This window comes from Besnoitia besnoiti, chromosome IX (assembly GCF_002563875.1).
Source record: "Besnoitia besnoiti strain Bb-Ger1 chromosome IX, whole genome shotgun sequence".
Taxonomy (NCBI): Eukaryota; Apicomplexa; class Conoidasida; order Eucoccidiorida; family Sarcocystidae; genus Besnoitia; species Besnoitia besnoiti.
In genome coordinates this window covers 331,607-354,757 of record NC_042364.1, presented here as the reverse complement: position 1 = coordinate 354,757, position 23,151 = coordinate 331,607, and the positions used below count along the sequence as shown (strand labels likewise).

Here is a 23,151-nt window from a genome sequence, read left to right as displayed (position 1 = left end):
AACCCTACCCTAGAAGGTTTCACTATTTGCTTCCCGCTCTGTCTTCACGAAGACAGATGCTCAAAATACGGGACCGTCCACGACCGAGCACAACGCCGCTTGAGACTGGGGTGGTGAAAAACGAGGGGAATGTGATTTTTTACGCATCCGCTGCTAAAACTGTGTGCGCTCCATACGATTAGTTCAGTGCGGATTGAAACAAGCGAAGGAAAGGCTACGGCAGTTCGAAGCTGGCGTCCACAATGGAAGCTCCCGAATCGCGCGGTGCGTGTCTTGCCTTGTCAGCACCTGACAGCTCTCATCCACCTCACGCAGAAACCCAGAGTTTGCGGAAAAACTTGCCTTGCGTTAGTGAGACACAAGAAAGCTTCATAGAAGAATGAAAACGACTGGAGCACGCACATCCCTTCTCACTTTTTCATGGAGGGCGCCAACCAACATGCAGGATAATCCGGCGCGGCGGACCCAGCGCGCTACACATCTGTGCGTTATCCTCGAATTCCTGCCGCATGCGGCGCAGAGAGTACGCTCAGAACATAGACCGACGAAAGGCCGTACAGTATGAAGAGCTCGGAATTCTCAACTTTCCTGTATGCTGCCGCGGAAGAAGCACACACACCATACCCTCGGTTGAGGTTATGCATGTGCATGCTCATGATTGCTCTACTCGACAACCGCGCTGCTCGCTGCCGGTACATCTGTGTCTTGCCGACCATGACAGTGCGTTTCCTAGCCGTAACTCACGGATTATGGCACTACATTTTTGCAGGTAGTTACTTCGGCGGTGGCGAGACAGGCTGATGCCAATCTCTGCATGTAAATTTTGCGCTGGCAGCTCACGCGTGCCCAGGACCCTCTCTTCGGTGGTTGGCGTCGCATACCAGACCGCCTCAGACCACCGGACTGGACCTACGCGTCGCTGAGGCTGAGCCGTCCCCCCCTTCCCCCGCCTCTGACGAGTATCTTGTCATAGCTATGCTTGTCACAGTTAGCAATGCGCAGAATACTACTGTACACATCAAGTGGTTAATTTGCGCGCTCAGTTACTGCCCCATGTGGCATCTTCTCAAGGGGCCTGAGGTAATAGGGGTCAGGCAGGTATTGTGTCAGTTTCAGGCTACGTACGGCGAAGCGCAGCGAGATGTCTATCATATCAGCTGTCGTGTCCACTGCCTTTGTGGTCGGCTGCATGGTTTGCGCAGCCGCTAGCCAGGTGGGCCCTTTTCAGTCGCCGTTCACTAACACGGCAGCCGGGTTTTTCCCCGGGCCTCATCCGACTCCCCCGTACCCAGCAGGAGCTTTCCCATTTTCAGGCATGGCTCCCCCGTATCCAACGCCACCTGCCCCTGGTTTCCGTCCTGAAGTGGTGTCACCTCCTTATCCGACAGGTGAATCGAAAATGCCACAGCCGACGATCCCGTACCCGGCGGCCACGCCGCCCCCTGTCGGCTTCGTGCCAGAAGTTTTGCCCTCTCCTCCCTACCCGACAGGCAATCCAGTGGGTATGCCGCAGCCTGAGATCCCGTTTGCCGCGGAAACGCATTCCCCTCCTAACACGCATATGGCGACTTCGACAACGACGACTACAGTTCCCCCTGGTCTGTTTCTCTCTTTCGGTAACGGAAAACTACAAGTGTATGCAAGTGCTCAGCCTACGCAGGCGGAAGCACGCGAAGCCAGCGCGAGGCTCCGCAGTGCCGTTGGAAAACATCGCCTTCACGAGAAACAACTCGGCATGCCAACTCGCTTAAAGCTGTTGACAGCAGCGGCTGCCCTTCTGGTAGCATGGAAAGCGACACACGCCCTGTCGGATAGGTAGAGAACGGCCCGGAGTCTATGATCCACGTCGAAAACAGAGTGGACACGTGCCGTAGTGGAATGAATAATTAGTTTAGCATTAGCAACGCCATATGGTGATATTGCGCTGCAACGACTTTTCTGTAGCGGCCGGGTCCGTGTGTGTCTAACCCGAAATCCTAAAAAGCTGCACTTACCCTGCTGTGAACTTGAGTGTCGGTAAATGTGATGGTAAGGGAGTTTTGACTTCGTACTGGCGTGATTTATCGTTTCATTGCAACCTTCGCCAGCCAGCTGTGCCGGCTGGCCCGCCCCCACAGAAAATCATTGCGGTTGAACGAACCTGCGAGCATCCCGCAGTAACGGCTTTCCATCGCTGATCTTTGGGTCGGGTCGGTTGCAGATTTGTTTTGGAAATGCAACTTCCTCATTATCACGTGTCACCATACGTGTGTCAGCGCAGACAGCAGCCAGAAGGCAATGACTCAGTCAGCTTCATCTGCTCCGCCTCTGCGGTTCGGGTGCTCAAGTCGGATACTCTAGGTAGAGCCACATGCTGGAATCACGCTGAAGTCAGTCGAATGGAGCAGGATTCAGAAACCCCACCGGTGGCTCTTGTAGTTCAAATAGAGAGCGAAGCGTTCCGCCCACGTGAACTCTGTAGCTGTGCACTGTTGGGTGCGCACTCCATCCACGAAACTAGCAACGCCACTGTAGACATTATTGAAGAAATTGTGATGTTTGACTAGACAGGAAGTTGCTTTGCGTTAGGGGGATTCATTCGGCGACGCCTGGTTGCTCTAGAGAAGTGCCTGGCAACTGGAGCATGACCGATCTCAATGGGAACAGTCCGCGTCGCCGTGTCGGATGTGAAAGGCGTCCGCCAGTCATGAGGCGCCCAGCAAGGCCACAGGCACAGACGCTCAGCCCCCAAACATCTCGGAATGACTCCTCAAGATGCGGTCGATTTCGACGATTCAACATTAATACACACGATAGGGTGCGGCTTCGACGCTTGAAGCTGCAAGTGCAGCGCGGGATTCCTCATGCACGCCAACGACGGAAGTTGGGTTGTGGCGGCAGACCTGCGTGCATCTGTGTGTCGGTTTCCTCGGAAACACCAACGATACAACGTACAATTAATCCTGCACTATAAGCGAAATCCAAGCTGCAAGCAAAAAAGAGACGCAGAGCACCTTTCACCTTGGGAGTCCTCTGGTCAGAACCTTGTGTCGAGTATCTGCATCCCTTCTTGCATGCGGTGAGTGCGTATCCAGCACCGAGTCCCAAAGATTTCCTTGCAAAGAGGCTTGCGAGGTGACTCACAAAAAAGAGCTAACTACCACCAGTCATCAGCACAACTGGACAGAAAGAGAGGTGCAGCAACGCTTCATGTTAGGAAATTTTTGAGGCTCCGACGGCGACCAAGATTCAGCAAGGCCGCCAGGTGGTGATCAACCTGATTAGCCTCTTTAGTACTGCAATATATAGCTCGACTTCGTCCGTCGTCAGCAGCGGCAAAACTTCCCAGAGACCCCGTGCGTGTGGCAATGCTCTGCTGAGCTCATACGCGTCAGATGCTATCGCTAGGCTCGCAGTGTCTTGCCATATGCTGGAAAGTGCGTCCTATGCAACTGCAGCTCCTTCAGCCTAGCTACTGACTGTCGCTCTTTCCGCACCTGGATGGTACCGCCTGGACTGCACATTGCGCAGCCACACCAATAGCTTCACTCTTCGGCAGTCGAAGTCCTGTCGCGGCACGAGGAGGGTTTGCCCTGCTGTTGCAGATAAACAGTTCATGCATCAAACATACGGCGAAGGGCACCTGTTACACGTAGAACAGAGTACTTCATTCATAAAGGCCTGCGAATCTTCTCGACAAAATGTAACCATCACTGCATAGCAGCACGTCTCGCTCTCCAACCTGCTTGCCACCTTACACGTTTCTAATCCGTGGCTTACGATCGAATTCCTATTCGCCTCCCGCCCTTTAGGATGTGAAAATCACCCCGAGGCTTCGGCCACTCGAAGGCCCCTCGGTGAACGACGAATTGAGGTCGCAAATCCGTGATGCGGTGGTGGTGAAGCAGCGTCAAGCCCCATTTTGGCACGGGAACCAGTTAACGGCTAAACTGAACACCGCTTACCCGAGATATGCTGTCGTGTCTCGCTTTTCGTGTCGCCCACACAGAGAACTCGTAAGTGGAGTCGCAGCGCTTCCAAAAATGCCTCAGCCGACACGCACCCGATCCCAAAGCCTTTGCCCCGGAAAAGCGAATGCTCTGGAGGCATACGACACAGAACACGGCAAACACCTCGTGAGCCAACGGCAGAAAAACCAGTCGGTTTACGTAATAAGCATCTGGCGTTGGTGCGCTACGGGAATGTCCGTGCCAGAGCTCCGAAGGCCTCCATATTGTGTGTGTGTGTGTGTGTGTCGAGACCAAAACTGATCTGCATTTACTTCGTGTAATGCTCATGCTGTGCCGGCGTTTGACTTACGCCCTGTAGTGACGAAGCCAATGAGATGTCGCCGAGACATCATCTCCGGTACAACATCGATCCCTTCACTGGATGGCGGCGACGACGGAACGCCCACTGCGAGTTCGTTTCGCGCGTTCAAGATTTGCTTCTTGGCTTCTCGCGGATGCTCTCTCACTCGGCCGCCGTTTGTTTCGAGTGCGGCGACCACTGTCTGGAACAAATGCCCCAGAGCTCCATCCTGCCGGTCACTGCCGGGCTTTCCGGGTCTTGTGGCGGCAACACTGGAGGGATTCGCCGCAGCGGGTCCTTCTCGTTTTTGTGTGGCGTTCGCAGCCGCTCTTCGAGGAACGTATACAGCGCGCATCGCCACTCGCTGCTTCTCTGCTTCGGCGTCGACGCGAGAGCTTCCCTTCGGGTTTTTGTCCGTGGCGCTTGCTGCCAACGTGCTTCCTAAGCCGCTTGCTGGACTGTGCTTAGCCGCTTCTAAGCCATAGATGGAAAGTCTCTTTGCGAGTTGACTCCGTTTAAACGGCTTGTGAATTGGCTCCTCCAAGGAGTAAGGCTGTCGGCCGCCGGTCTCCTTTCTCCGTGTCACATTCCTTGACCGGCCCTGGCGCGGGGGGATTTGTCCAGAGGCCTGCGGGCCTCGAACGTCAGCTGGATGCTCCCCAGGCTCGCATCCTCCGTCGCGCGGAGTTACCGTGAGCTCCAGCCACGAGAGCTCAGGAGCCAGCGCCGATGCGGCGCGAGAGACTGGTGACGTGCATCGCTTCAGGCCCGCGGCCGCCGGCGACACTTCCGGATAATCTGCACCCGGGAAAAGGCAAACAACAGGAGTTCGGGACGTCGAGACGAAGCTGAAGGCCGTTGCCCCCTGTGAGGACATCCACTAGCAGGAACGGGTGCAGGGAAAGGTCGGGGCGACCACTGTAGCACAGAGGCAACGGGCTTTTCTGCAAGCCGGAAACACGGCGCACGAGTGCATGAATTTCCACAAAGGGAATACCTACGTTTCAAGAAGCCGATGATGTCTTCTTCCTTCATCAGGTACAGTTGGCAAAGGCGCCTCGGCACGCCGCGTAAGTGAGCCTCGACTTGAACAGGAACGAAGCTGCCGCCCACAGACGAAGCGGAGGCCTTCCCGACTGGGTCATCCGCCTGCACCGGCAGAGGCGCATCGGTCTCGGTCGCTTCGCGCGTCTCAATCGATCTACTCGACGGCGAGTCGTATCCCACCCCGTGCGACGCATCGACAAAAAGCCGGTCACCCCGCTGGACGAGGGGAGCGCTGCTAGCGGGGTCGGCTGACGTCTCAGCAGTTCTTTCTGCGGCAGCAGTCTCGCACGCCACCGACTCTCCTTCACGTTCGTCCACGCAATGGTGAACAGAGTTTGCGTCCCCGGGTTTGGCTTTCCGGCCGCGACGTTGCCTTCGCCGTGACTGCAGTGCGGGCCGTTCAGACAAGCCCGCGGCTCTCTCAGCTTCCAGCTGCCCGGCCATCTCTGCGAGGAACTGCTGGACGGCAGCACGCGGCGCGACACGACTCGCGTCTGCAGACAGCGGCTCAGCCCCACAGGTTCTCCGTGAAGAACTGCAGAATCCTTGCTCAGACGTCGCTGCTCCCTCGCCAGGCAGAGACGGTAGCGCCGTCTGCGCGCGCTGGCAGCTGGTCGCGGAGGCCTTGGCGGAGCGCCTGCGACGCTGCGCCGCAAGAACGCGGAGGACGTCGAACTGGGTCACGCGGAGCACTCGAATGGGGCGGAGGCCTTCTGGAAAAGGCAGGCGCGACGGCACCGGAGGCAGCGCAGGCAGCGCAGGAACATTGGCGCGGAAGCCTGGCGCACTCGCGCGCTTCCTTGACTTCTGACAAGCAGGCGCCACGAGCCATGGAAGCACAGAATCAGGGAGGAACGAAGTTGCGGCAGACGTGGCATTTGGATATTCTCTTCTCACGTGAGCTGAGAAAGCGCTGCAGGCCCAGTCCGGCAGCGCCGGCGAAGCCACACTAGGCGAGAAGGCCTTATCCATTCCGATCGCTTTCTCTGCATCGCAACCCGCGGAACCATCCTGATGAGAGTCCTCGGAAACTGGTGGACCCCTGGACGAGGAGTGTTTGGAGTCCAGCGCCAGATTCCAGAGGGGAAGGAACGGGCACGGAGTTGCGTTGGCCGCGAAGTTCACGCGCTTGCCAGGGGGTTTTCTGCGGTGACCCATCTCGTCTTGCCAAGCAGAGCAGACAGCCGCTTGCGTTCCCGCCAGAGTATCAGGGAAATCAAAAGGGAAGTCGGCGACGCCGCTCTCGAGCATCAGCTTTCGTCTGTCCCTGCATCCAATGGGCCGTGCACCGTAGCGGCAGAGAAGCACGAATAACCGCGCCACGCCGCTGCAGACCGGAAGGAACAAGTCGATTCCGGAGAACCCAGCTGCGGCGGGACCGGAAAATGAGTTATGGTCCATATTCCCACGAGACGGAGCTAGTGAGGAGTTGTCTTCTAGGGATTTTCCACGCCGCCCTGCAGAAGACGGTGACGCAAACGACCGCTGCGGCGCAGACGAGGGGGCCCTCCACACGACGAGGCACGGAATGGATCGACAGTCGCCGTTACGTGAGACGGCGCCATGGCCGCTCTGCATTGCGTCCTCGGATCCCTGCGTCGCGGGCGATACGCCAGAAGGAACAAAAGACGCGGCGTTTCTTGCAGTCTCGTGGAACCGGGCACTGCCTTCTGCTACGCCTGTCACAGGAGACACCACCGAGCGCAACGCGTTTGCTGATGCCCCCACGTCGGGGTTCGCCGACTGAAACGCCGTGGAGGACTCAGTTGGGCATGGCACCAGGGACTGCTCGTGGGGGAGCTCGTTCAGGTTTACCACTTCTCCAAGGTCTTCGTCTCCTTCGCGGAAGGCAGGCGAGTCAGCATCGTTCGTCAGCTGCGTCCCGTCGTCCCGGAGACCAGAATGTCCCAACCCTGGGAGGTCCCCTCTGCGGAAGCCCTTCTCACTGGCTTGGTTCTCTCCGTCTTGTCGGCGGCGTTTCCCCTCTCCCCTAGCATCGAACGTCTCCGGGAGGTCTTCCCACTCGCTGTCGTAACTTCGTTTGGTCGCGCCTCTCTGCGCCGCATCCAGCGCCGATGAACTGGACGGTGCCTTGCCGCCACTCACTGCCGTGACGGGGCCAACTTCCTTCGAAGCCCCTCCGTTTCGGCTGTGGGTCAGGGCCTGGCGCAGCTCCTGCTTCTCCTTCAGCCTCATCAGCAGCCTCCTCAGATCTTGGCGCTTACGACTCCGGCGGCCAGGTTTCCAGAGACTCTCCGCGGACGCAGAAGTAGACTGCCTGCGAGTTTCCTTGTCGAACAGGCCGGAAGCAGGCCACCTGCTTGCGCACCAGATGGCGTGGCGCTGGGCCTCGTCGAGCCGTCGCCTGCCCTGCTGCACCTGCTGGGCGTGGCGATCCGGGACTCCTGGGAGGCGCCGCGAGCGCGGAGGGAAGGGCCCCAGGAGAGGAGGCAGGAAGACATCGAGGGGAAGGACGGCGTCACCAGGGGGAGTCGACGAACAGCACCCGTTCGCCAGCGTCTCGTGAACCAACTGCCGCCACCACACCTGCGGGTGCACAGCGAGTGGGCACTCATCTGCCTCTGGCAAAGCCTGGTCATTGAATACCGCTGACGCTGAGCTTGACTCCAGACGGGCGATGCCCGACTCGCAGCCACTCTTACGCTCAACGCCCAGGGGCGACTCGCCAACATCATCGAGCACCTTCTGTGCGTGACGGCGGCACCTCTTAAAGCAGCTGCGGCCTGATGGCGTCTTGAGAGTTAGTGCCAGGAGCGCAAGAGCATGGGGACCGGTTAACTCGAACCAGGCGACGTCGTCGATCGCCTCTATATGAACCGCCACCTCGTCTTCACTGAACCGATCGCCAGTCACGCCGCAGGCGCGGGCACTCACCCCTGCTTGCGCTGCGGCGGAAGCTTTGCGTAGCTCCGTCTGCGCGGCTTCGTAAGCCGAAGGGTGAACCCATAGCCAAAGGGTGCGAACTTCGTTGCTGGTCAGCGGCCTCTGCTTGTCAGCGTGATCAAGGCTCCCTGGCTGCCTACCGCAGCCCTTCTCCTGGACAACTGTCCCCTCTCCCTGGGATAGCGAAACGGCGGGGAGAGGGCGTTCAGCCGGCTTCCACATAAACTCAACTGGTCCGATGAGGCAGCCTGGATCTGGTGACTCCTCTGCCGTGAATAATGACACCCGGCCGCGCTGGGCCCCCGATGTAAACAACTTACTCAGCAGTGTCGCGGCGTCGGCCCCACACGAGGCGAGGACCCCGGCGATCGCCCGTTGTGTCCCACGCAGCTCGAGGAGCTGCATGTAAGACCGGTCGTGGATCAGGACTTTGTTCTTTGAGTAGCGATACAGCTTTCGCTGGCAGCGCTGGGTCGGGTGAGACGCCAGGCGATGCCCCCACAGACTGACCATGTGAAACCGTTTTGCGTGGAAAAAATGGGTTGCTAGCCACCGCCGCGGAGACGCCGCTCGCCGAGTGTAGACGGCGGTAAGCGCCGCAGGGCGCCGTCTGTCTTTGCGCACCCTACGACTCGGCTGTGCGAGGAAGACACAGGGCACAGTCAACAGACAGCAGCTGCGTGAGTGCGCTGCAGTCCTGACTTCCCCGCTAGATGAATTCACTCTCAAACAACCCTGAGGACCCTAGCAGACCTGTATGAGTTGCACGCCACGGCGATCAGATGCACGTTGTGGAAACACAAAGGCCTTCACCTGGGATCGGATACATGTGGGGACCCGGATATACAGAAAACAAATGGCTCACCGCACTGTATGCCTAGCTCGCGAGGAACCGCTGGAGACTAGGAGACACGCATGTAGGTTTCTGGAGCCAGCGCACCATTCTTTGCGCCAAAAATTCCTCTTAGACGACTAAGTCAAGGTCTGCACCGTTCTAACCGGTGAGGCGGTAAGGTTCAGTGCGGAGGAATAGAATGTGCGTCGCTTGCGTCCATCAACTGTCTCAAGTCGAACTGCAACCGTCGCGCAGCGAGGAAATCGCAGCCACTCTCCGCGCACACGACTGGAAAAAGGCTCTCGCCGCCACGAAGCTCGCAAACCGCGTGGAGTTATACTTCCGGCACACAGAGGAGCTCCCCACGCTCGCCCAGCATGCACTCGAGCTAATGGAATGTGGAGAGCAACTGAAACGCCTTACCTTCGGAGGTGCCTTCGCCATTTCTTCGAGTACGGGTCTTCTGCAGCGTGTCGGAACTCTGTACGGATTGTATGACATGCACCTCCGCCGCAGCTCCACGTGGAGCCGTTGGAAGGCCCGCTTCGCGACGCCATGATGTTCAGCGCGAGCGGCGCCTCCAGAGCCTTCTCGGGGGCCTCCTTCGTCCGCAGCTTCGGCCTGGCCATCGTCTTGTTGGCGGCGCTGCTTGCGAGGCAGTTGTTCCTGCTGTATCTGTCGTCGAAGCTGCTGGGTTTGCTCGCGCTGCTGCCGCTGTTTCGCGTGCAGATGGTGTGGAATGTGCCGCAGTCCCGTCAGAAGCGCGCGAACCTCAGCTTCCCTCGCTCGCACCAGAGCAGGAATCGACAGCAACTGTGGCAACGCGGGGAGCTGCACGCCCCCCGACTCTGCTGGCGTCGCAGAGGACGCAGACCTAAGAGCCTCCTGCAGCGCAGCGAGTCCTGCCGACCCCGCCGCTCCAGCTCCCGCGCGCTCTTCCGTTGGCAGCGCAGGCAGAGGCGTCAGTGGAGGAAAGGATACGCATGGCTCATAGGATCGAGGCATCGAGTCCTGTTTAGTGTATAGTCTGGCGACAGGAGCCTCGTGACCAGACTGTCGCCGAGGCTCTGGGGCACGAGGTGTCGTCAGAAGGCGTGAGGCGGCCCCACGTTCATCTCCTGGAGATGCCATCGGCCGCCGTGGGTCGCGGAATGCCGTCTGCCCGCGTTGCGGATGCTTTCTTGCAGGGGCACGCCACAGCCGAGGAAGGCCCCCTTACACAGCGAGGCTAAGTAGGGTAGAGGCAATTCAATAAGTATTAGTCTGTCCTGAACATAACATAGTAGATTTGTCGGATACGGCGACTTGCGTGTGCGATTCTGCAATCGCGACGGGCCCCGCCCTGCTGTGGGACATGCCGCCTGACTTCATCAATGAGAAAGGAAACACGGTCGAAAAGAGGAAAATACGCGGTGGTCTTCCCTCTCAATGAGACTCTAGTCTGGAAAAATTCGCATTCCCTCTGAGAGCCTCAGCGCGTGGTGCTGTATGGCATCGAACTATGCGATTGCCGTGACGCGTTTATCGAGCGTGCGTGCATGCATGCATTTGAGCTGGTGGTCGTTGCAGTCGAAGTTTGATTCCTTTGTCACCTACAGAGGCACGAGCCATTAGTTTTGGCATAACTCTTTGTGAGTAGTCCGGAAGTACACCCGCTGTTTTTCTGTTTGCTTTTGCCACCGCTATCTTCATGTCTCGGAATACGACCACTGTTACGATGTGTGGCATGCATGTGAACTGAGTTTTTCGAGGCCTCCCGGGTCACTTGGTTGTTGTTGTCGATCCGATTGGGCACCTGCGGAAATAATATCAGCGTGTAGACGGAAATGCATCCCTACGGGGCGTTCAGCCAGGCAGCGCAAGTTAGTGCGCATGCCACTGTTAGCAGCAGAGCTCGATCCGCGGCGCATGAAGCCGTGAACGACAGCCGGAAACGAGCAAAAGTGGTTTGCGGGCGGTATCCCCTGTTTCCGGGTCCTCAGCACACTACATGTTGAGGCATACTGCACTTGTTGTACCTTCTAATGCTCCGCCTGCTTGTTTGCATTTTGCTATTATCAGAGTGTGCAGCCCGTCGGAGGTCGCGGGCAAGCTTTGTGTGTATATCGACTCCGATGGCGCACTCTGCTTCTTGTGTCCACATCTCTGTTTGTTCGTCGCGCTCGCAGGATCACCCGCGTCCAAAGCGTGCACCTGTAGTCAAATCTGCAGCCACTCCACGCCCACCCTGCAGGCGAGCAGAACGAAACGCATTTTCTTGTACAATACTAACTGCACCTTCCACGCGGTTTGGCTCTTGCCACTGACAGGTGCCACCAGAATCACTGTCCCCCACGAGGCTGCGTTAGCTTCCTGGACACCGCCAAGGAGGGGTGTACTCTTGTCTTCTGTGAAATGAGCCGGCAGCGAAAAACCTTACTGATACTAGTGCGGAATGCTATAACGCTGCAAACAGACATACCATGGATGAGAAACCTCATTCTTTCTCGATGCACCAAATGTTTTTTGGCTGGCACCTGAAACGAGCGGAAGTGCATGTTCCGAATGCGAGCACTCTGTATCAGCCTATCTAAAATAATGTCTTTCTATAGAGCTAAACATAGCAAATAAAAATACGATGCAGCGTAGAGTGGTCTTGTACAATAGTCAAAGCATATCTCGGCAATCGTTTAAGTGTTGGTGTGTGTCGCCGGAAGGAAGTACATCACCCTCGCCGCCATGCCTTGCAAATATGGCAGAAACTGTCTCTCTGTCGACCAGCCGAACGTGGTTTGCTCGGACAGCAGCCCGCGCGTTGCTGGGAAGCTTCGGGACTGGTAGAGCTGCTGGTCTGCTTGCCATGTTGTTGGCAAAGCGCCCTTGTCTAGAGGAACGATGAACGGTCGTGGTTGTCCACAAAAGAACATGAGACACTCACGGAGAAAAAGGGAGGGGGAAACCGGAGCGCATGTCAAGTATTTTCGCAGGCCCCTGGGCCGAGGATTACATCCGTGGGAGTCTCATGGAAACTGCGTGAAGGGCCGTGGATGGTGCCACCCCGCTCCTTCGTGACAAAGCCACGGAACATGGCGTTCTAGGGCAACGCAATACAAGGTAGTGTGTAACAAAACAGGAAGCATAAACTGTCGAATGGGATTTATTAATCCCGAAATCTCTAAAATTACTGGCAGGGGTATAAGGACTATGGTGGCGTAGGTTGTGAGGGGGGTCTCGCTGCGTTGTATGTATGGCAGAACTCTGACGAAAGGCGTAAAAAGCGTGACGAAGGCTGGCCATGCACGATTTCCTCGGGGCCACGAGTTCCACATGGTACACCACTGCGGAGATGTTGCCGTACGGTTAGCTTGTGTGGCTGCATGCGCTTTGTGGGGCACATGCTAGACATGAGTCTTGACGACATACTAGAGGCGCAGGTTGAAAGCTCACCAGTAAACACAGGAGAAGGAGCCTGCGGCCACAATCGGAGATATCTGCACATTATTGCAGCTGACCATGTTTCGGTCGGCCTGGAGGGCGTGTATTCCGCCGCCACGTCAGAGCCGCAGGAAGGGACTTACTCTGAGGCCACACAGGGACGCCTCGGGGGTCGTTCGAATGTCGTGAAGTTTATTACAGCCATGCTCTTAGTGACTGGATACGTCGAAGCAACGAAGCGTCTGGTCTTGTTTTTGCTGTCGTGATACCCACACAGGCGGTACTGCTGGAATGGGTGCTTGGGCCAGTACTGAGGAGACCTGACCGGTTGTAAAGGGCTTAGAGAAAGTGAAATGTTGTGCTCATGCACTGGGTCACAAGCCAGGATTCAACCTGGAAACGTCTTGCAATAGAAACCTGTAAACATGGCGAAGCCTTCTATACAGTGCAAAGAACAGCGTCCTTTGGATTCTCAGTTCGACCCCGTGTTTACTCTGTCAGTCCCTGCGGACCATTCTCAGCCCATTGGAAGAACTGCGGCACCATGTCTGTCAGCGATAGCGGACCAGCAAGTGCCCTTGCTTGACTCCCTACAGGAGAGATGCCTCCATCGGATAGACAGGCTTGGGTTACCTAGAGTGCCGTCTCACACGTGCCGAGGGTGTGAAAATTATGAAACCCGTGAGCAAGTATGGGGAAGCGAGAGGTATAAGTACTTCCACTATGGCGCGCTGGGAGGTGGCACCACCTCCCTTTCGGCCGAAGGTGAAAATGACCCAACAGGGAGTCCGGCACGAGCCGACCAGCCTGCAGAACTCCAAGTCGCTTCAGGAGAAGACATAAAAAGTAGGGAGTTACAGACCGCTGACTACCTTCATTCCGTGTGATGATATGCAAAAAGTCCTCTGTATCTCTGTCGATCGACAGTTGCGTCTTTTCTGGATCCCGAATGTATCACCATGTTCTGAAGGCAGAAGCATCTCCAAAAAACGACGTGTCTGGTGTATGCTGTTTTTGCCCTCGAAGATGCTACTTCAAATAGATCTGGAGATGATGATTCGTCCCAGAAAGGCGCGGGAAGATCGAGCATCGGGGTGCAATCAATCTATGCTGAACGAGAAGCTCAAACGGTTCCTTTCTCGCCTGCATTTATCGTTCCAGAAGGAGAAACACCTGAAGAGCTGACCATTGCACATTTCTGTTGGGCACGAGGCTTACCGGCGACGCAGCTGGAAATATCTATTATAAAAAGGATGAGACAGAAACGCAAATTTGAGAGTCTTCTCCCTCCTGTTACCGATGAGAATTCCCTTCAACAAAGAGCCTCTCTAATGAAAGAACAAGAATTTAGGGAGTGGGCAGACCGGGAGAACTACATCAAGCAGTTGCACGTAAGCTGAAGTGTCGCCGCTGCGACTCTGCCAAAGTAGCTGGCGTTACAAATAACGAAGCAGTCATATCTTCCGCGCGGAGGATATGGAATAGATTCGGAAATCCGAAAAGAAACGGGACACGCTGGAAAAGTACGCTTTGCTTCACTTGGCCCAAAACAAAGAAGTTTCCGGAAGGGGGCGGATGCATACGATCCCTCGCAATGAGCTTCGGTTTGAATACTTAAGGCAGACTGCCTGCAGTGCATGAAGTTGTCGTGTCGATCGTCTCAGGACCGCAGACTAGAGCTCTTCAGAGCTGCTGTGGAACAAAGGAGAGAATTATTTCGCAAGAAGGAGAACGATGCTCTGATTAGAATGAAGTCGCGACTCTCACAAGAGGAATTATCTCAGGCGTTGAAGACAGACCGAAAGAGGATCAAAACGCTCAGGCGTATGTGGCAGCAGCGTATTGCCGTGGAAAGTTTGATAAGTCCGAAACGATGGAAAGCAATTACTTGCAGTGCTAACAGAGAATCGGATGCTTTTGCTCCTCGGTCAAACAAGGGATACATTCCAAGTGACCCGTATGCGTCACTGGGTATCGAAGTCCCAGCGTTGCAGGTTAGTCACGTGGCAGAGCACTGTCGTGTCTTGGTCAGAGCCAGGATATGACGCGTGCACTTCCGAAGCCGCTCCCCCTGTCGGTGCGCTGGACACCGCTGCTTTCCTCAGGATTTCTTGGCCCTTTCAGAGATTGAAAAAACAGTAGGACAAAGCAGCAAGGCAGCGCTATTCAACAACGGACAGAAGACCGCTGCCTCAATGCGCGTTGAAGCTAGGCTAAAACAGGTCTGTGTGTCGTGGGCATATTCCCTTTTCTCGGCCTCTGTCCGCAGCTCAGACATTACACGTCCATACGGCCAGAGTGACTGAATCTCTGTCTTGCAGGCCCTAGAGGACACGGCGACACGCCTCAGGCAAAAAGCCGCAAGGGAGCAGGCAGAGAGAGATCGCGGCAGCACTCCAGGCCTCGAAGTCGCTAGCGCCATTTTTCTCTCTGGCGGTTCTCAGTCAAGGACTGGAGCTGAGGCCAGCGTCTCTTTGAAAAAGTACCACATGCGGAACATACGAGAGCGACCTGAAACGCCTCGAGTTGAGGAGGTCAGTTCCACCACGATTGTTGAGATTGCGTGCAGAGGCCCACAGCAGCAGTGAGGGGGGGGAGATCCGGGCCACAACCCAGAGAGAAATTCGGACTGAAGAGAGACTTTCTGAGACATTTTTTGGTACTTCGTTTTTAGGTTTTGCCAGACGACGAGGCCGTCCAAGTAGCTGGAGTTTTGCTGCAGCGAGTTCTACGGGGGCAAACTCGTCAGCAGAGAATGTTTGCAGGGAAGCACATGAGACTCGACCTGATAAGCTTCCTCCGCGCCGCTGAGCAACTGCACGACATCCCAGCGGAAGACCAACGCTCTTACGCTATCCGCGAAATCACCGACGAAGCAGTCGATGTTCTGGTCGCGTCTATTCAAGGACAGGCTATCTCGGAGGTTAGTTGATGACATTTTTATCGTGTAGCAAGCGCCATCAAGGCCACTACCCTAAACTCTCTGGTTCTGCCAGGGTCATGCTACAGTAGCGGGCATTACTCGAAACGAGCGAGCAGAGTGGCGGGGGTTTGCTTATTTGGTGCCAACGCTTGATCAACTGTGCGATGAGAGAGATTCGCTGGCGATCCATTCGCCACACATGAGAGGGAGCGGTGTGCCTGCTGTAGGATATCATTACTGACGATCCGTTGTGTGTACGCTCACAGACGTTGGATGAACTGGCAAAGGAGCTCAGGAAAGTGGAAGAAGAAAGGAGGATTGCTGTGATGGTTAATTTGGCAGAGAGAGACAGACGCCTGCGAGAGGCCCAAGAGTCCGGCACACGACAAGCTGAGGAACTACTACGCGCGCGAGAGGATGAAACATTCAGGCGCGTCATGAGCCTGCATCACCAGACCGTCGACTCCTACGTCGAGGGGATACTCACAGCCTCCGTTGAAAAAGCGGCAAAGCAACAGGTACGACGTGTGCTGCATTAGCCTAAAAGCATGAGCCCTGTGTCTATGCCATAAACCGCTGGAAGTTCTCTCTGCTGTGCACTGCTCAGGCCGTGATCGAAGCGAAGCTGCGCATCGAGCAGCTTTCGCACGTGGTCGACGAGCTTGAGGAAAGATATTCCAACCCCAATACTGTAGTTCGCGAGCTCGTAACGAGTTTTCTTCTGCCGCATGTCAAGAAGCAGCAGCTACAGAGGCAGTTACGAGTTGAAGAAGAGAAATACAGCATTGCGGCCCGCTATGCTGTGGGAGAAAGTTTTCAACCACTGGGGACAGAATTCGGCCCTCTTTTCCAATAGAGCAGGTTTTTATCGCTCGAATGAGTCCCCATCACGGAAAAAGAGTAGAAACCGGTCCCAGATTCTGCAGGCAGCTTAGCAGCACGCTGCCGTCTGAATCAGTCGATGGTGCCTCTTCCGTTGTGGAGCTGCCTCACATGGCATTAGGTGTGCTTGTACCCGCACCCCCCCACAAGGGGTGACGGGAGCATGTCACGAACTGACGTGTTTTTTAAGTTGTCGATAAAAGGAATGATGATGGAAAAGGAATGGGGCTGTCCGAAGAGCTGAAGCAATTGTCGCGCATTGCCTATTTCACCGAGTGGTGAACTTCCTCGCTTCGTCGGCTCCGGTGGAATCTCCGTCTTGCGCCGTCGCAAAAGTGCCTCACGCACCCGCCCGCGGGTCTCTAACATTTTGAGACAATGTTGACTCCAAAAGGTTCGGCGAGGTCACTGCCTGGCCTTTGCCGTGTGACGGCGGTGCTGCAGTGGGCGCCCACCACACATGTCAGAACACCATATAGCACTGTGAAAACAAGCTACGGGGGAACCAGACAGCTGCGCAAATATACTTACTTATCGCGCCTTGGAACGAGCGCCGAATTGACATTGCCAACTGCCGAAGGTCGTGAATGAACTTCCAGTTCTCTTCCGCCTCAAACTTGTCCACTATCTCGTCCCGTGTCCACGTTAAGCCGCAGCGGGCGCCTGCCAATTAAGCAGGGTAGACAGATTGGGCGCATTCCTCCATGCTCAACCACTGAAGTCCTCTATTGAAAATTCGTAAGTAGCAGTGCATGCCGCGCTACCCTGCCGCCGGTTACTGTACTCACCTTCTTCGACCAGCGTCTTCAGGATCACCCTCTGTGACATTACATCCGGAAGCAAGTCTTCAGTCAGTAAACTCTCTCCCGAAGCAGTCGACATGAGAGCCAGCATGGTGGATAAGCCCCATGCTCCCCAGTTTGCTGTGGTAGCCACTGCACAGAGAGACAAACACGAAGTTGCAAGAATAACCTCTGTTCCGGCACTGTCGTAAAGCCTCCAGGGCGTCGCCGCTCTGTGGGAACTACTTACCGAGAATGCAGTCGGCGGAGACAGCGCACGCAATATCTTCTCCGTGCTCAACGTTTTCTTTGACACATGCGACAAGCGGTCCCATTCCCAGCTCGTTTCCTGAAACATACAATGAAAAAAGCCACCACGAGGGTCCCGGTGGGCTCTACACTTCGAGTTGGTGAGGTCATGATCCAACCATGTTCACTCGGCCCTCACCCAGCTCGCCGATGACTGCAGTAGGGGGGTGGTGATCAGGTCGCAGAGCAAATCTTTCCGGGCGAGTAAAGAAAAATTTGAACGGCGAGTCAAACGATGTCATATTCGCCCTGTCGTGCGCCCGGGTTTCGCCTTCTTGTCCGGGTCCTGGTCTGCGAAATTGCAAACACAAGATAGTCACCTCGGATAAACCAACATTGGTAACGAAGCACTGCGTAATCCTCCTTTTGTACTGACGAAAAGTCACCGGCATTTCACTGACCTTCCGAGGTTGAGAATAAAGTCCACTGCATCGTACACTTTCTGGAGCCGGATGTCGTCTGTTTGGGACCAGTTACGCTGGCAGGGGAACTTGATGTACACGGCAGTCTCGGTCGGAACCTCCTGAAGAATAAGCAAAGCCTCCAACAATTTCGACTAAGGATGCGCTTCGCCCCTTCCAGCATCGTCCTTGCAGGTAGTTACCGTGAATCTGGTCATTACCTGCATGTCGGATTCGGTCACGACGTCAGTCTCCATCATCACAAGCCCCGCCTTCTTGAGGGCCTCAAACACCTGCTTGTTGTTCAGTTCGTCTATCAACACAGATCCAGCGCAGATACAGGTTATAACTGGTGTGTCACCAGATCCGCGAGGAACAGGATACAGGCACAGACAGGACTGGACAGCCGACTGCAAGGAACATTCCGCTTACCCGTTACGATGATAATCTTCTTGCTGAGCAGCTGAAGTGTTCGCGCCACGGCAAATGCGCCACCAGGACCGTCAGTGTCTGTGGGGGGCCACATGATGGTACAGTTTGCAGAGCCTACAAGGATCGCCACGGTCTTCGTTGCAGGAGAAAGCAGTTTTTCAGTCATTGCTAATAGCTGCCCTTTGCCCCCTGCTTCGTACAGGGTTCTCACACCGCCCCTGATTTTGTGATGCCCTGCCTCCCGGACAAGGAGCTCCTCCAGTTGTTGGCCCCAGGCAACCGCCGAAGAGTTATTCGCCTCCTCCATCGTTGCGAAGACGAAGGAAATCACTCTCGTTACTGTTCCGTATAGCTATGCCCTCTGGAAGTCTTTACGAGGCTCGGCGGTAACCGTTCTCGCTTTGCCTGGGAGATACACAAGAGTTTACGTACGAGTAGTTGTTTCTACAAGTACGCCTTTTTGCGGCTATATGCACGCAAGATTTTTCTCACTCATGAGCCCAGGAGCATTCCGCAGCAGCACCAGGGAACGGCCGGAAGTCAAAAATCTTGCGCCCGAACTGTGCGCGTTGTCAGGTGAAAGCGGCCGAACCCACTCAGCTGGTGTTCTTTACGCTCCGCACTGACACTTCGTTCCCGCGAGCGCCGTGTCTGCTTCTTGGTCACCTCACCCTTGACCGAAACTGAAGAGTCCTAAGGGCCAAAAGGCGGTGGGCCCCCATAGAGTAGCTACTGCAACCTGGTCGGCGGCCGCGTAACTCTTATTCCGTGAGAAGCTGAACGCTCGCAAACAAGCAAAGCGCCCCAGACGAGTCGCCGCGAAAACACAAGCAGCTACTCGGAGCTGCATGTGACCAGTGGTGAAGTGGGGGCAGACGGATGAGATTGCGACTGGAAAATTGAGTCCGGCTCATCAGCTAACCTGAGAAACACGGGCGGATATATCTACTCCCGGTGAGGTAACCTATGCGGCAGCTTTCCATGCCGCCCCGCACCGAGACAGAATATGATCACCTCCTATCGAGAAAATTCATCCAATGCCCCTAGCCAAACTACCATGCAAAGTGTGTGCTTTTCATATCTCCCCGTCGCCAGTTATCTTGTACTTGACGCCACCTGGGAGTTATCGTGCGTCACCGCATGCTGAGCTTATGGCTCCCTTCCATCCTTATGGGACTGTGGCTGCAGTGCCAGAGGGCGATTATTTTGCAAACATGTGGCCGTTATCTCATGCCAGCCATCGCGTACCCACGAATATTGCAATCATATATCTCTACGATTTCAGTTAATACTCAAGGTTTTCAACTTGTGCAGTTCTGGTATAGCTACTAAATTCGGCATCAAAACCCTGATCAAATAAAGCGGCTGGCTAGAGTAAGTTGCTGGGGCAGGAACGCCACCCCTGCAAACAAAACTGCGTGCGCGTGAGTCTCCTCTCAGTCTCTCGAACAGCGTAAGGGATGAATACGCGGATTTTCTACTTCGAGAGCTCCGGCGTACTGAGACTGTTTCCCCAAGTAACAGAGAATCCATGCGGCTCTCGTACAGGGGTCCAAAGGGACACACAATACACTCACACACAACGTGCGTAGACTAGTCATTATCGTCATTGATGTAAGAACCTGCGTAAGTTCTCTTGAGCACGCAATGGTTGCAAAACGCACATACAGGAGTCTTTTAACTCCAGTGGAGCAAGACCGCAGCAACTCGCGCACAGCGGAAACGAGCACTCAGATTCAACTGCAGCGGGTTAGAGTTCATCGCTTCGAGCTCCCTCCGGCGGAGGAGTTTGTGCTCGCGCTGTGTCATCGTCGCCGCGTTGTGGCGGGCTGTCCGCGTCAGGCTGTTCCCTCAGCGCTGGCACATTCAGTCGACGCTTGCTAGCCCGCACTCGAGGCTCACCGCTGCCCTGCTCCGCGACATCGGCCTTCCACTCATAGAAAGCTCCATCATGAATTTCAAGCATCCTGGGCGAATTAGCTACGTACCTACTGATTCCCGTGTCAATGAGGAGGAGCCTCCCATCGCAGTACGCTTCAATATTACCAGATTCCTGCACTGTGTGACCGATAACCATTTTTCCAGCCCCCAGTGCCGCTAGGGTATTGTCAAGCTCCTCACAAATCCTCGACGTCTCCCCCATGGAGAAAACGCGGGTCCAGAGAGGTCCATGAGAGCCAGCCACAAATAAATCACTGGACGGCGATAACGCAGTGACCTCGTTGTAGAAACGGGTGTTGTGAAGTTTGCAATCGTCAGCTAGTTCTTCGTGAAGCTGGTTTGTAAGTTTCAAAAGTCCCATATCGGCAAACTCCTTCGGAATACCAGCATGGGAAAAGACGACTCCATCCACCTTGACGGCCGCTGGGTACGATCGAAGCAATCGGCCATAACTTCCATCATCCATAAACTGCCGACGGCGCCCGGATGGTCCTCCAAACTCCTTTGTCTCTGAAGGGTGTGCATATCTGAAATCTCCACAAATATTCATGACATCGTGGTTACCAAGAAGCTGAACAACCTTGCCGCCACGCTCCCTCGCCTGCGAAGACAGACGCGCAAAGTAGTCGTATATACGCTTTCCGTCAGGGCCTCTATCTACGATGTCTCCAGTTTGAACCAGAAGGGTGTCGCCGCCAATCCAGTCCCCGTTTTCATCCACCACACCAGCTCCGTATAACAATAACACTGTATTCCCCAGGTCCCCGTGAAGATCGCCGATGGCCACGATCCGTGAACCCGGCCAGTGAAAGTCAAGAGATTCAGACGTGAAGGCAACCACAGGGCATTGAGTAAAACAAGTGAAGCAGAATAAGAGAACGAAAGCACTGAGACTCATGCCGCCCTGATCTCGCACGGACAACTCCCGCATTCTCCAGGTTTGGCCCGTGGCAGCTGCTGTGGCCCCCGCGGCGGGCCGCCTACACATCTTCTGCCATGGCGACCGCGGCCGCACACTGCGAGACAGTGCAGAACACGAATTATCCCTGGACATCCAGGACTGAAGGAAAGGTCGGCAAAACATGTCTCGAAAATTATAGAAGACAAGCTGCGCTGTGCACAGCTTCTTAGTTGCCTCACGCGGGGGCGCTGCAGAAAATCACCAAAAACCCGGCTCGTCAATACTCTATATACTGTGCAACCAAACGTCCTGCCGACCACAGAAGAAATGCCGAAGCCAATAAGTTACATTATTCATTTGTTTCAGCCACAGCAGGCAAATCGGCCTGCCACCTCACCACAGCTCCACACACAGTGACTCCTGGCCGCCGCGAGGGACCTCGTCCAGATGCACCCTTGAAGCGGCGATGTCTTAGGATGAAGACAATGCTCACAATAATTAGTCAAAGACTGTTCTGGCCGTGACATCGACCAAATGCAAATCTTTATCATAGTCAAAAGAGATGATACAGTTCAGTGGCGCAAGACTAGAGCTGCATTTGCTCAAGTGACAGCACCTGATGGGAAGCTTGCTTGCATGCACCATAGTGGCTGTCCGGCAAGAAGACACCCGTATCCCCGGCCTTCCTACCACTAACACCTTATTCCGCCTCACCACTTCAGCGAACAGGGCCGTCAACAATTTCTTTTTCTCCCGTGCTGAACCCAGGATCATTGATGTGCTGGTCTGAAGAGTTATCCTCCTGCTTGAATCGCAGAGTGCTGCCTTGCCCGCCTCGTAACGCTGCACACGCATTCATCAGTAAGAGCCACGGACGCATACGCATACTCCGAGAGGAGTCTGCTCACTTCTTTCAACTTCTGCCTTGACCGGGTTTGGAATCTAAAGCGCCAGTTCACCATGGGCAGGGGCTATATAATTTAGCAGAAAACCGAACGGACCATTGCGTGTATAGGTTCAAATGCTGCCTGGACGATATCGCTACATGCGCACAGCTCTTCACCAAGGCGTAGTGCGAGAATGAAGCGTACTTCCCTACCGGATGCGATTTTTCTGAATATTTAGGAGCCGTTGCTTCTCAGACACATAGTCCTCTTCTTCAGCTCGTCTTTCCGCTTGTTCAATCCTCAGGAGTGAGTCTGCATTTGAAGACATAGACTTCAAGGGTGTTGCGGTAAGTCTTCGTACTTCTACATACCCAAAGATTCTAAGACATCCTCGGTGTCTTCTTCGGGGGCCTGATACGCTTCTATGCGGTAGTCCTACGGCACCTCTGCGTTGTAGCTGTGCTCACATGAATGCGAATCTTAAAGTCCGACTGGCCCTCAAATGCGGACAGCAAGGCAGTAGCCCCCCCCTGAAGTCACGCAGAGCGGTTCGCACTTCTGATCCGAACTGGGCAAACTCCTTACGGGCCCGAGTGGCATCTGGTTTAGCTCCTCTCCGGCGCAGAAGAATGCAGTTCCGCACAGTGCGGCGGTCATGCACAAACCGATGCAAGACCGTGCTGACGTCATTTTGATGGCGCCGACTCTGACCGTTGGTGTCTCAGCATTGCGCAGTTCTACCGGAAGGAAGCTGCTATCGTCCCCGAAGACTCACGCGTAGCCGTAACTACGATGTGTTGACTCCAATGTAGGTACACCTGGGCGGCGTTATTATTGCTAAAGAGCGAGCACGCTTGTGTGAGCAGGTGATGAGTTGACACTCTGATTTATACGGCCTTCTGCTAATAGTTACCGACAGAGTGCGACTGGCCCACTGCGAGGGTTGCCACGGGGCAACCTTGCCGTGTATCATGGATATGCACGCAAATACACAGAGCCGCGGGACAGTGTGGGGAGGGTGCAGTACCTCGGCCACGGACGGAGAACCGTCGTCTCAATCGCTACAGCAGACAGGGATTATATCTTCAAATATGATAGAAGGCGCTGTCCAGTTTCTTTTTAACCTGTAGCGTGATTGCGGCTGCACCTCGGGCAGAAAAAAGCAAGAGGCGGGAAAAAAAACCCATGACCAACTCCGGAGAC

At 55.3% G+C, this 23,151-nt stretch overlaps 5 protein-coding genes across 5 annotated transcripts; 1 reads left to right on the top strand and 4 right to left on the bottom strand.

The window, feature by feature from the left end:
• Positions 1-2,936: 2,936 nt before the first annotated feature.
• Positions 2,937-10,081, bottom strand: BESB_012190 (POPLD (NUC188) domain-containing protein; the record flags this gene model as incomplete). Its single annotated transcript, XM_029359949.1, has 6 exons — positions 2,937-2,965; positions 3,477-3,572; positions 3,945-4,079; positions 4,300-5,088; positions 5,292-8,877; positions 9,500-10,081. 6 exons carry the CDS (start codon positions 10,079-10,081, stop codon positions 2,937-2,939), a joined length of 5,217 nt encoding a protein of 1,738 aa, XP_029216616.1.
• A 3,662-nt stretch (positions 10,082-13,743) lies between these two features.
• BESB_012180 (c3orf15 protein) lies at positions 13,744-16,269 on the top strand (the record flags this gene model as incomplete). Its single annotated transcript, XM_029359948.1, has 6 exons — positions 13,744-13,881; positions 14,245-14,484; positions 14,812-15,024; positions 15,165-15,413; positions 15,680-15,931; positions 16,021-16,269. 6 exons carry the CDS (start codon positions 13,744-13,746, stop codon positions 16,267-16,269), a joined length of 1,341 nt encoding a protein of 446 aa, XP_029216615.1.
• Positions 16,270-16,635: 366 nt separating this feature from the next.
• Positions 16,636-18,526, bottom strand: BESB_012170 (uncharacterized protein; the record flags this gene model as incomplete). The annotated part of the gene is made up of 8 exons (XM_029359947.1): positions 16,636-16,733; positions 16,827-16,958; positions 17,084-17,230; positions 17,328-17,426; positions 17,526-17,677; positions 17,788-17,909; positions 18,009-18,100; positions 18,220-18,526. 8 exons carry the CDS (start codon positions 18,524-18,526, stop codon positions 16,636-16,638), a joined length of 1,149 nt encoding a protein of 382 aa, XP_029216614.1.
• A 1,443-nt stretch (positions 18,527-19,969) lies between these two features.
• On the bottom strand, positions 19,970-21,244 carry BESB_012160 (Ser/Thr phosphatase family protein; the record flags this gene model as incomplete). Its single annotated transcript, XM_029359946.1, has 1 exon — positions 19,970-21,244. One exon carries the CDS (start codon positions 21,242-21,244, stop codon positions 19,970-19,972), a length of 1,275 nt encoding a protein of 424 aa, XP_029216613.1.
• A 797-nt stretch (positions 21,245-22,041) lies between these two features.
• BESB_012150 (uncharacterized protein) lies at positions 22,042-22,638 on the bottom strand (the record flags this gene model as incomplete). The annotated part of the gene is made up of 4 exons (XM_029359945.1): positions 22,042-22,118; positions 22,320-22,359; positions 22,416-22,478; positions 22,534-22,638. The coding sequence occupies 4 exons, from the start codon at positions 22,636-22,638 to the stop codon at positions 22,042-22,044; spliced, it is 285 nt and encodes a 94-aa protein (XP_029216612.1).
• Between the last annotated feature and the right edge of the window lie 513 nt (positions 22,639-23,151).